The 13,657-nt window shown below is 35.9% G+C and overlaps 1 protein-coding gene across 12 annotated transcripts in view; it reads left to right on the forward strand.

Annotated features, from left to right (window-relative positions):
• Positions 1 to 13,657, forward strand: part of BRAF (B-Raf proto-oncogene, serine/threonine kinase) — a 159,769-nt gene that overhangs the window by 116,104 nt on the left and 30,008 nt on the right. For all 12 annotated transcript variants that reach the window (XM_073238336.1, XM_073238340.1, XM_073238333.1 and 9 more), the window contains 2 exons: positions 11,199 to 11,245; positions 12,022 to 12,140. In XM_073238336.1, coding sequence (XP_073094437.1) covers positions 11,199 to 11,245; positions 12,022 to 12,140 — 166 coding nt within the window. The remainder of the gene's footprint in view (positions 1 to 11,198; positions 11,246 to 12,021; positions 12,141 to 13,657) is intronic.

The following is a 13,657-nucleotide window of genomic DNA, read 5'->3' on the forward strand; positions in this document are numbered from 1 at the left end:
ACCCAAGGAGGACAACACCAAGACATAAACTAATTAAAATGGCAAAGATCAAGGATAAGGACAGACTATTAAAAGCAGCCAGAGAGAGAAATAAGATCACATACAAAGGAAAGCCCAACAGGCTATCATCAGACTTCTCAGCAGAAACCTTACAGGCCAGAAGGGAGTGGCATGATGTATCTGATGCAGTGAGGCAGAAGGGCCTCGAACCAAGAATACTTTATCCAGCAAGATTATCATTTAAATTTGAAGGAGGGATTAAACAATTTCCAGATAAGCAAAAGCTGAGAGAATTGACCTCCCAACAAACCATCTCTACAGTGTATTTTGGAGGGACTGCTATAGATGGAAATGTTCCTAAAGTTTAATAGCTGTCACCAGAGGTAATAAAACCACAGTAAAGAAAGTAGAACAGTAAATTACTAAGCAAATGCAAAAATTAAATCAAATATCCCCAAAGTCAATCAAGGGATAGACAGAGAGTACAGAATATGATACCTAATATATAAAGAATGGAGGAGGAAGAAAAGGAGGAGAAAAAAAGAACCTTTAGATAGTGTTTGTAATTGCATACTAAGTGAGTTAACTTAGAGTCTTAGATAGTAAGGAAGTTAACCTTGAACCTTTGGTAACCACGAATCTAAAGCCTGCAATGGTAATAAGTATATACCTATTGATAATTACCCTAAATGTAAATGGACTGAATTCACCAATCAAAAGACATAGAGTCACTGAATGGATAAAAAAACAAGACTCATCTATATGCTACCTACAAGACACTCACTTTAAACTCAAAGACATACAGAGACTAAAAGTCAAAGGATGGAAAAAGATATTTCATGCAATAATAATAGGGAAAAAGAAGCAGGAGTTGCAGTACTTGTATCAGACAAAATAGACTTCAAAACAAAGAAAGTCACAAGAGACAAAGAAGGACATTACATAACATACTGATTAAGGGGTCAATCCAACAAGAAGATATAACCATTATAAATATGTAAGTGCCAAAACACAGGAGCACGTACATATGTGAAACAAATACTACCAGAATTAAAAGGGGAAATAGAAAGTAATGCATTCATTCTAGGAGACTTCAACACTCCACTCACTCTGAAGGACAGATCAACCAGACAAAAATAAGTAAGGAGACAGAGGTACTGAACAGCACATTAGAACAGATGGACCTAACAGACATCTACAGAACTCTACATCCAAAAGCAGCAGGATACACATTCTTCTCAAGTGCACATGGAACATTTTCAAGAATAGATCATATACTAGGCCACAAAAAGAGCCTCAGTAAATTCAAAAAGATTGAAATTGTACCAACCAGTTTCTCAGACATAGTACTGGAGGTCCTAGCCATGGCAATCAGACAACACAAAGAAATAAAAGGCATCCAGATTGGCAAAGGAGAAGTCAAACTGTCCCTGTTTGCAGATGACGTGGGATTGTACATAAAAAACCCTAAAGAATCCACTCCATAACTACTAGATCTGATATCTGAATTCAGCAAAGTTGCGGGATACAAAACTAATATACAAATCTGTTGTATTCCTATACACTAATGATGAACTAGCAGAAAAGAGAAATCAGGAAAACAATTCCATTTACAATCGCATCAAAAAGAATAAAATACCTTGGTATATAAGTAACCAAGGAAGTGAAAGACCTATACTCTGAAAACTACAAGACACTCATGAGAGAAAATAAAGAAGAAAACAATAAATGGAAACACATCCCATGCTCAGGGATAGGAAGAATTAATATTGTCAAAATGGCCATCCCGCCTAAAGCAATCTACAATATAATGCAGTCCCTATCAAAATACCAACAGCATTCTTCAATGAACTGGAGCAAATTGTTCTAAAATTCATATGGAACCACAAAAGACCCCGAATAGCCACAGCAATCCTGAGAAGGAAGAATAAAGTCGGGGGGATCTCACTTCCCAACTTCAACCTCTACTACAAAGCCACAGTAATCAAGACAATTTGGTACTGGCATAAGAACAACCATAGGCCTATGGAACAGACTAGAGAGCCCTGATATAAACCAAACTGTATATGGGCAATCATATACATTAAAGGAGCCATGGATATACAATGGAAAAATGACAGCCTCTTCAACAGTTGGTGTTGGCAAAACTGGACAGCTACATGCAAGAGAATAAAACTGGATTATTGTTTAACCCCACACACAAAAGTAAACTCGAAATGGATCAAAGACCTGAATGTAAGTCATGAAACCATAGAACTCTTAGAAGACAACATAGGCAAAAATCTCCTGAATATGAGCATGAGCAACTTCTTCCTGAACGCATCTCCTTGAGCAAGGGAAAGAAAAGTAAAAATGAGCACTTGGGACTACATCAAACTAATAAGTTTCTGTATGGCAAAGGATACCATCAACAGAACAAAAAGGCATCCTAAAGTATGGGAGAATATATTTGTAAAAGACATATCTGACAAGGGGTTATCATCCAGAATATGTAAAGAAGTCACACCCCCAACACCCAAAAAGCAAATAACCCAATTAAGAAATGGGCAGAGGATGTAAACAGACACTTCTCCAAAGAAGAATTTCAGATGGCCAACAGGCACATGAAAAGATGCCCCACATCACTAATCATCAGGGAAATGCAAATTAAAACCACAGTGAGATACCATCTCACACTAGTTAGGATGGCCAACATCGACAAGACAAGGAACAACAAATGCTGGCGAGGATGGGGAGAAAAGGGAACCCTCCTGCACTGTTGGTGGGAATGTATATTAGTTCAGCCATTGTGGAAAGCAACATGGAGGTTCCTCAAAAAACTAAAAATAGAAATACAGTTTGACCCAGGAATTCCACTCCTAGGAATTTACCCAAAGAAAACAAAATCCCAGATTCAAAAAGACACATGCACTCTATGCTTTTGTAGCACTATTTACAATAGCCAAGTTATGGAAGCAACCTAAGTATCCATTGGTAGATGAATGTATAAAGAAGAACTAAGTGGTACATATACACAATGGAATATTATTCAGTCATAAGAAGAAAAAAAATCCCAGCATTTGCACCAACATGAATGGAGCTAGAGGGTATTATGCTCAGTGAAAGAAGCCAGGTGGAGATAGACAAAAACCTCGTTATTTCACTCATTTGTGGAGTGCAACAACAAAGTAGTAGACTCACAGAAGGGACTATATGTTACCAAAGGAAAGAGGGTGGGGAGGGCAGTGAGGAGGGAGGAGAAGCGGATTAAGGGGCATAATGATTAGCACACCATGTAGGGAGGTCACAGGGAAGGCAGTAAAGCACAGAAAAAACAAGTAGTGAGTCTATAGCAACTTCCTATGCTGATGGACAGTGACTGCAATGGGGTGTCAGGGAGGTGAGCTTGATAATATGGGTGAATGTCATAACCACAACATTGTGAGTGTGAAACCTTCATAGGATCAACAATACCTTAATTTAAAAAAGCCAGTCTCAAAAGGTTACAGTATCATTCCATGTGTATAACATTCTTAAAATTATAAAATTATAATGATAGATAACAGATTTGTGGTTACCAGGGCTTAGAGTTGGAGGAGGACATGGCTATAGAGGGGTAGCACAAGGAAGTTCCTTTGAGAATATAGAACAGTTCTGTGTCCTAGTGGGGTGAGGATTACATGAATCTATGCATGTGATAAAATTTCATTGACTGTACACCAAAAAAAATGCATTACTATGCATGTGAAACCTTATGAAATCCAAATAAAGTCTGTAGCTTAGTTATTAATGTAAAATGAACACACTTCCTTTATTCATAAACTTATTAAAAGAAGAGTTGCAGCTGAAAGGTGGAAAATGTACAAATGATGGAAAATAATCCTAATTGATCAAAGAATAATTATAATGAAATGATTCTTCTGGATGAAACAAATAAGATGCTTATAATCTGAAAAATGCAGAGTGAAACAATGAAGTCCTATTTTTCACCTGCTGGAATTGGAAAAATGAGTTCTGACAAGATCAAGTGTTGGTAGACTAGGGGAACTGCTTACTGGGACACTCATGGCAACCAACCACCCTTGATTTTATCAGGTTTTAGTATTTTGGGATGCTACCATGGAACATGCCTGGTTTGTCCCCTAGAAACACCAGCCTTTGTTCCAAGAGATATGTATGGGAAGAGATGTATTACAGGAAAATATACAATAGTGAAAAATTGAAAACAAATGCTATCTTAAGAGGACTGGATAAATAAAATATTGGCATGTATGTGCAGGGAAATAGTATACAGTAGAAGTGAATTCTGTATGTATCAGCATCAACTTTAAAATATGATATCAACTGAGAAAAGCAAGCCACATCATGAGACCACTTAAAATTCTAAAAACAAAACATATTTCTATTTGGTTTTTTTTTAAAGTAGGGATTAGAAGATATATATTAAGCTCAATAGGTTTTGCATGAATGGCAAAATGGAGTCAGGATGGGGTCTACTATCTAGGAGAGAATCACTTCAGCTTTCCCTAGAACATTCCAATTATTTTAGTAATAAAAAAGACTACAGTTATGTTTTACTTTCATAATCTTTTTATAAGAATAAACTTTGAAAAAAGACAGGAAAATATGTAAAAAATTTTACAGGATTGATTATGGTGAGAATATGAGTGATTTCTACATTAGCATTTGTTCCAGTTTTTCTTATTTCCAAAACAAAAGTTATAAGCAAATATATAATCATTACAGAAAATTCAGTATAAATAAGAATAAATACAAGTAATCCACTGAGATCATTACCATTAATATTTTGATGTATATTTATATCCTTTCAGAATTCTGTATTTTATTATACACAGTGATTGTTGTTTTTTAAATGGGTTATACTGATTTTGCCTTATTTTACACATCTTTACTGGTCAGTAAATATGCTCTCACCTAAGCTCTGCCACATACTGGTAACTCACTGTCCCTATTTTTTTTTATATCAACTATGTTCTGTGGGTTTTTTTATATACAGTAACATATTTAGCAATCATATAGGACTTACTGTGTGACAGACATTGTTTTGTGTACTTTATAGGTACTACCTCATTTAATCCTCAACAACCCTGTGAGGTAGATTCTATTCCCCATTTACTGACGAAAAAACTAGGGTATAGAAAGTTCAGGTACCTTCCCCAGGCACTTTGGCTTCAGAGTGCATTCCCTTACCCTGTACACCAAACCTGCTTCTCCAGTTGAGTCAATCCTTTCAGCACCTCAAGTGGGCCCTTAATGTCACACAGCAGTCAGACTTTCAGTTCCCTGATTCATTCGCTCGTCCTTTCTCCTAGACACTGTTGTACCTCCTCTGTCATCAAACCTCCAACACCTCTGTTTCAGGAACAGTCTTGTAGTGACCTTGCTTGCCATTTCATTAAGAAAATTAGAAGCACCCCATCACATCATCTACCCACCTGCCCACATCCATGCTCACTTTTTCTTCCTTAACACTAAGAGTAGAAGCCAACCCTTCCATTTTGTGACTAGATCCAATCCTATCTTTCCCTTACTCACTGACATCTTGTAAGTAAATCTACCCTGTTCATCATTAGGTTTAACTTTTCTACTGATTTTCTCCCATTTTAAAACATCTTTCTTAAAATGCACATTTGGCAGAATGTTGACAACGGTTGAATCTAAGTGGAGAGCATAGGGTGTTTATTGTACTGTTCTTTCAACTTTTCTCTATATTTTAAAATTTTCATAAGAAAGTTGTGGAGGTCCCCTCCTTGATCCTACTTCCCTCTCCAGCTCACCTCATTCCTTTTCTCTCCTTTACAGAAAAACTTCTCAAAAGAGTTATTGGCACTCACTCTCTAATTTCCCTCCTCCCCTTTTATCTTGGGCCTCACTCTGGACTATGCCCCTGATACTCCACTGAAATATTTAATAAGATACTTAATATGTTGCTAGATCCAGTGGTTAAATTCTCAGTCTTCAATCTCTTGACCTATCAGAAACACATGATGCAAGAGGTACAGAATCTCAGTCATGATGTAAATTAGTCATGGGGATGGAAAGTACAGCATAGAGAGTATAGTCAGTAGTTCTGTAACATCTTTCTATATTGTCAGATGTTAACTATATTAGTTGGGATGAACATTTAATAATGTAGATAATGGTTGAATCACTAATCACTCTGTTGTATACTTGAAACCAATATAGTATTGATTGTATATCAACTATACTTCAATTTAGAAAAAGAAAGATACAATGCAGTTTTCACACCCTTCTGAAACCCACTCTTAATCCCTTGCTACTCAAAATGTGTTCTGAGTTGTTCTCTACCACCTGGGAGCCTTTTAAAACTGCTGAATTTTAGGTACTACCCCAAGCCTACTGAATTGGAGACTACATTTTAATAGGAACCCAAATCATTTTCAAGTTTGAGAAGCACTGCTTTCAAGCATATTCTCTTGATTTTCCTTCTATTTACTATCTGCTTCTTCTCAACTAGATCTTCCTCAACTCCTTAACCTCTCTAAATTTTGGGATCTCAGGGATTTCCATTCCCTTGATGATCTCATCCAGTTTCATGGCTTGGAGTTACCATTTTATTACCATTTCTATGCCAGCCTCAAGCCAATTCATTTCCTCTGAAATCCAAACTGTTATATCCAACTTTCTGTTCCACATTACTTGTCCAATAGACATACCAAATTTAATGTTTAATGCTTAGGTCCCAATTTTTTTCCTCAAGCCTGCTCTTCCTACATTCCTTTTCATCTCAGTAACTGGCTGCTCTGTTCATTAAGCTGCTTATGTCTAACATTTTATAGTTATCTTTGACTCGTCTCTTTTTCTCTACACAGCCAATCTGTTATCAAATTCCTGTTCACTCTATCTTTAAGTATATCTAGAATCTTACAACTTATTCACCCTTATTCAAGCCACCATTACCTCTTGCCTGTATTAGTGTCCTGCTTCCACCCTTATCCCACCTTCAGTTTATTTTCAACACAGTGTTGAGTCTATACTTCAATGCGGGAAAAACTGACGTCTTCATGATACTGAGTCTTCTATTCCATGAACATGATATTTCTATGTCTTTTTTATTTCCTAGCTGGGACCTACATTAGAGAAAGTACAATCCCCTTTGGAATTACTCTCATCATAGCTTAACACAGTAGTAGCCAGAGTGGTCCTTTTAAGACATAGGTCAGATTATATTGTTCCTCTGCTCTGCCAGTGTCTTTACATTTTACTCAGAAAGAAAACCAGGGTCCTTACAATAGGCCTTTCTCAGTGTGACCACCACCACAACCCTCTCTCCCCCACTGCCTTTTCTTTTGCCTCTCTCAACTCTTTAACTACTCCTCTGCCTCTTGTTCCCTCTGTTCCAAATCACATTTGCCTTCTTGCCATTCTGAGATTATGGGAAACGCATGCCTGCCTCAGGGACTTGCCCTTGCTAGTCCCTCTGCCTGCTGTGTTCTTACCCCATATTTGCATGAGTCTCTCGCTCTCTCTTTGAGTCTTTACTCAAAATGTCCTTTGAAAAGAGGCCTTTCCTGCCCTAAATTTACAGCCCTCTGTAACAGCATTTCCTGGCCCCCACTTGTAGAATCTTACATAATCTACTGATAGATCTTTTAATTTTTCTCTTTTATACTAAAATGTAAGCACCTTGAGGGTAAAGTTTTTCTGCTTTCTCTCTTAGAGCAGTTGTTGATTAGCATGTCTGGGCTTTCAATAAGTATGTTAAGTAATGAGAGAACCCAAAAAGATAAGCATATTACCTCCATTTTACGGATTAGAAATACAAAGCTTAGAGAGATCATGCAGCATACCTGAGGTTACATGGCTGGTAGGTGACATAGTTGGGATCCAGACCCAAATGTGTCTTAGAACCCATGTCCTTCCCACTCTGCCTCTGGTGATGTCACTGAAGTTCTCTGGGCTCTGGTCTTCTCACCAGCAGAAGTGGAGTTACTGACTTTGCTTGCCTCACAAAGAAACATGAAGGTTATGAAACCAAGTGATGTAAAAATATCCTGAAAACTTAAAAATGCTATACATGTACAAGAGGGTGATAGAAATTCTATTTTCTTACAGAAATTATATAGTTTTTAGTTTTATAGCTTTTAGTGTTAGGTCTTCAGTCCACTTGAAATTGATTTTTATGTGTGGTATAAGATAAAAGTTGAATTTTTTCCCCAGTATTTCTCCAGTTGTTCCAGCTATAATATTTGTTGAGAAGACTCCTTTCCCCCATTGAGTTACCTTGCTCTTATACATAAATAAATATCATGTTTCTGATGTTATGCGTTTGGGCTTATAAATGTTTAAAATGAACTTAAAAAATGATTTTAAAACATAGTTTTTGCTAGTCCATCAGTACTATGATATTCCATGCTTATAATTCATCCTCTTTTATTCTCTTCAGGCCAGTATTCTACTTAGAAGCTATGATGAGAGTATTTCCAAAGGGGATTGTACTCTCTCTAATGTAGGCCCCAACTAGGAAATAAAAAAGGCATAGAAATATCATGTTCATGGAATAGAAGACTCAATATCAAGATGTCAGTTCTTTCCACATTGAAGTTATAGACTCAGTGTAATCCTAATCAGAAATTCAGCAGGTTTTTTTGTAGAAATTGATAAGTTGATCAAAAGGTATATAGAAATGCAATGGTTGGAATAGTCAAAAGACAGTTTTGGGGAAAAAAAGTTGAACTTCTGGTATGAAATGTCAAAACTTTATATATAGCTACCATATCAAGACTGTGTTACTGGCATAAGGATTAATACATAAATCAAGAAAAATGAATAGAAAGCCTAGAAATACAGCCATTATCCTGTGGTGCCTGTGGTCAGTTTTTGTTTGTTTTTTTCAACAAGATGCCAAGGCAATTCATATGGGAAGAATAGTCTTTTCAACAACTGTTTCTGGAACAACTTCATAGCCATATAGAATAAATAAATAAATAAATCACTAACTCTTACCTGACAAAAGACGTATTAATTAGAAATGGATCAAACAAACTAAAAGCCGAAAATCTGAAACTTCTAGAAGAAATATCTTTGTAGCCTAAAGATAGGCAGATATTTCATACGACACAAAAAATAAGGATCGTTAAAGAAAAAATTCATCAATTGTACTTTATCAAAACTCAAAACTTTTGCTTTTTGAAAGGCACTGTTAAGAAAACAAAAACTCAAGCCACCGACTTGAAGAAATGTTCGTAGGCTGTATTACCTGATTAAAAGACTTGTATCCAAAATATATAAAGAACTATTACAACTCAGTAATAAGACAAACTATCTAGTGAGAAAATGGACAAAAGATCGGGTTACTTTATTAAAAAGGATATAAGAAAGACAAATAAGCACATGCAAAGATGTTGAACATCATTAGGCTATAGGGAGAGGGGATTTAAAACTACAGGACAACACTACATACCCATTAGAATGCTTATAACCAAAATCAACAGTACCAAGTATTTGCAAGGATGGAGAGTAACTAGAACTCTTATTATACATTGCTGGTAAGGATCTTAAATGGTACAGCCACTTGACAGTTTCTTTTAAAGTTACATGTGATCAATTCTAATCCTATTTGCCCAAAGGAAATAAAAACAGATTGACAACAAAGGCTTATACATGAATGTTCATAGTATCTTATTCATAATTGCCCCAGAGCAGGAACAAAAATGTCCAACAGGTAAATGGATTAGTTGTGGTGTATCCATACACTAGAATACTGCATGCAACCAATGTGGGAATCTCAGAGTCATTATTCTGAGCAAAAGAAGCCGTATGATTTTGTTATATGAGATTCTAGAAAAGGGAAAACATCTCTAGTGACAGATCATTATCAGTGGTTGAGCGTAGGAGGGTATTTTTAATTTTCAGAAATGTATGAAGAAACTTTTGGAAGTGATGGATATTCTTCATCTTGATTATGGCTCGTCATTGCATAAGTATGAATTTGTTAGCTTGTTAAACTCTACATAAAAATTGGGTGCATTTTGTGTCACATGCAAATTATACCTCAATAAATTTGATTTTTTCAAAAACATGAGAAACTGGAAAATCTTAAGTAAAAATAGAATTTAGATCACTACAGAGCACAACTGAAAAATGTGTGAATTCTGCTTATTAGGGATTTTAATTATTTTTAAGTGACAAATGATTACTGACTACACAATATCAGAATATCCCTCCCTTCAGTCTTGCTCACTTTCCATATTGTGATTATGATTGGAGGGGAGGGCATCAAGAAGAGAGACTATAATTTGAAATTGGATAAGGTAACATCTTGTCACCACCATCACTCATACCAGTCCAATCAGCTGCTAAATTTTCTCTGGGTGTCTGAGGAGAGATTCAGCTTACTGCATGAAGTCTGACTTTAGTTGATTCAACAGATGTGTTGAATACTTACCACATGCCGAGCACTGTACTAGGCAATGGGGGTAAACAGAAATAAGTATGACACAGCCCTTTCCCTCAATGAACTGAAGCGTTCTGAGGGGTAACATGGATGATTTCAACTTTGACTTGAAAATAGACTCACTGTGGCCATAATATAGGAAGTTTGCTCCTCATTCATTTTAAGAAGCTATTTTAAGAACACATAATGCTATCTTTCAAATGTTTTTAATTTGTAAAACTTTCATATTCTAGTGGGGTTTACATGCTGAATAGAAAATGAACATACACAGATGAAAAAAATAAGTTGTTATAATAATTATATCACTGAACAGTGAAAGATCACTTTCAGTTGAGCTACTCTTAGAAAGCTTCTCAGGAATTAGAGTGTATGTGCTGTCTTAAAGGATGGGTATAAACAGAATAGAATGAAAGATAATTGGGGATGGGTGTGGGAAGGGAGCATTAATCACAGGTGGGATTAAGTATTAAGGAATACTTATAGGACATGGATAAATAGGCTTGACTGGAGTGAAAGGTTTGTATTGGTAAACAGTAAAAGATAAAGTCTTAATAGAAAACAAGATTTTTGCTATAATCATAATACTACTATGTTCCTAGAATCCTAAATTCAGTTACAGTCTATTTTAATATTTCTTATTTAAAAGCATTATCACAGTGTACTGTTTTGCACTTGTATCATGATTCTAAATAAGTATTTACACCCCTCAATATGTGTTCTGTAGATTTTGAGGCCAGAGTCGTTAGCCCTACTCAGGTTAAAATGATGTTTTGTTTTTCAGTTACTTACACGCCAAGTCAATCATCCACAGAGACCTCAAGAGTAATAGTATCCTTCCTGAAATTTGTCTGCGAAGTTTGAAAACATCCTGACTTTTTCTTCTGCATTTTGTCTTCACATTATGTAAAAACAGTTTTCATGCTAAGTTCAATATACTGTAAAAAGAATTAATGGGTTTGCATGAAAGTATAGTAGAGCAAAGTACTACACCCTATTTTTGTTTTCTGAACATTACAAAAACATCTATCAAGTCTGTGATGTTGGTACTTTTTTGATTGATTGCTCACATTCTATCAGCACTATAAAACAGGTAGCTATCTGTTCGTGTCTTTCAGTGCTATGACCTTGCTCAGCAGTAGTTGAGATGTAGCTGAAGGCTCTAAGTTACTTAACGGTATGGTGAGAGAAACATAATTTTTCTTCTTCCATAAACTCAGATTAAGATCTTGAGTCTGCCAGCTGACTTTGTCCCGGCAAAGAGCTTTTACAGCTTCCCCACAGGGCCAAAACAATACTTGGGCCTACCTTACTAAAATCTGTGGGGAAGTTTCAAGGTCCCCCATCAACTTAGGAAAGCATCTCACCTTATCCTACCACATTTCAAGACCGAAAAATCTTAAAAGCAGGTCATACGGACCAAATAGAGCTAATTATTTTTTTAAATATATTTATTAACATGAAATATGAAGTATGATACTTTTTAAAAGAAGATGATTGTATTACAGAATTAGAGAAATTAGATCTCTTACCTAAAATTTTCCTAATGCTTGTTGCTCTGATAGGAAAATGGGATCTATTGTTTTCCTTTACTTACTACACCTCAGATATTTTTCTTCATGAAGACCTCACAGTAAAAATAGGTGATTTTGGTCTAGCCACAGTGAAATCTCGATGGAGTGGGTCCCATCAGTTTGAACAGTTGTCTGGATCCATTTTGTGGATGGTAAGAATTGAGGCTATTTCTCCATTAATTAAATTTTTGGATCCTGAGATGATGCTGAGTTATTCGAAAGTCATTGAGGGTTTCAATTAAAATATTTTCATAGTTCCCAGTATTCACAAAAAATCAATGCTGATCTTATTTTTTTATGTAAACAGATTTTAACCCTGTCTTTAAAAAGAATTACTATGAAGCCAGTTTCAATATATCTCAAACAAAACAATACATATTTTATAAACACTGTTTAAAGTTTATTCATAATTATCTCTAAAATATTTTGTGTTCAAAACGTTGTGAGTACCGTTTCAAAAAAAAACAAATAATGCTGTTTAAGCAGGTATATCTGTAGCAGCCATTATTAAGGTTTTGCTAAGAAAACTACTTTTAAGAGACAAACTATTTCACCATTTTGTTTAAACCTAAATTGGGAAGTTACTTCCTTTAGAAAGAACCTTGTAATTACAGGGCAGCTGAGAAAGACTAAACAAAAAATGAGAGGTAGATTTTACACTGTCAGTCTTGTGCTGCCATGCATAGCTCTTTCTCTTTCTTTATTCCTGTTTCTGCTTTATGGAAAAGAAGAAAAGAAAAGTTCTGGAAGAAGGGAACTCAGGCTCTGCAGTTACTTTCAGCAGGCTGTGCGTGGGCAGTAACAGGACGCATTCTCTAAGCAAGCACTTCTCTTAGACTCATGAAGGCCCTTTCAGAGGCCCAAGGTTGTCCCTGTGTGAGACAAGATTTGTCTTCATATTCTTCAACTAGAACAGTACATCACAGCAGATTGAACACAGAAGCAAATACATGACTCTGGCTGGCTGCTGTTAAACTAGGCAGTAAAAGAAGAATTGCAGTACTATTCTCAGTAAACATTTTTGTTTTTGAAAATATATTTTCTATTAAAAATGGGTGATCTCTGTTAACATCTGATCATTATTCTATGATTTAAATGAATTAATATTTTAACAGTTCCTCAGTTGAATTTTAATATAAGTAGCCATAGGTAGAGCCCACATAAACAAAAGCTTCTTGGGGTTCTCAATAATTTTTAAAACTGAAAGAATCCTGAGACCAAAAAGTTTGAGAACCACTGCATTAAGCTGAATAAAGACTATCCCAAAACCATTAGTGCAGTTTCAAGCCTTAAATTATTGAATCTGCACTAAGACTTCCAGGACCCTGCTGGAAACGGAGTAGCTGTAGGGCTTTGAAAGCCACATTTGCCTTAAATTCCCTGAACTGAATCTGTAACTGTCCCCAAGAAGGAAAATTCAAGGTACTGAATTTCAAGGTAACTGAATTAGTTAAATTAAGCCTAGAGTTAAATTCAGCTATGATTTTTCTTATAGTAACTGAAATTAGGGCAAGTGGCAAGGTAAAACCGGGGGCACTGGACTTAAGAGTTAGGAGGTCTGTGCTCCAGTGTTCTGTTTGACTCGATGTGCATGTTTCTTAACCTCCTCCAAGTCTCTCCATCTTTAATGTTGGGTTGAACTAATGAATTTCTAATGCCTTTTCTATAT

The sequence above is a fragment of the Manis javanica genome, chromosome 6 (genome assembly GCF_040802235.1).
Source record: "Manis javanica isolate MJ-LG chromosome 6, MJ_LKY, whole genome shotgun sequence".
Classification (NCBI taxonomy): domain Eukaryota; kingdom Metazoa; phylum Chordata; class Mammalia; order Pholidota; family Manidae; genus Manis; species Manis javanica.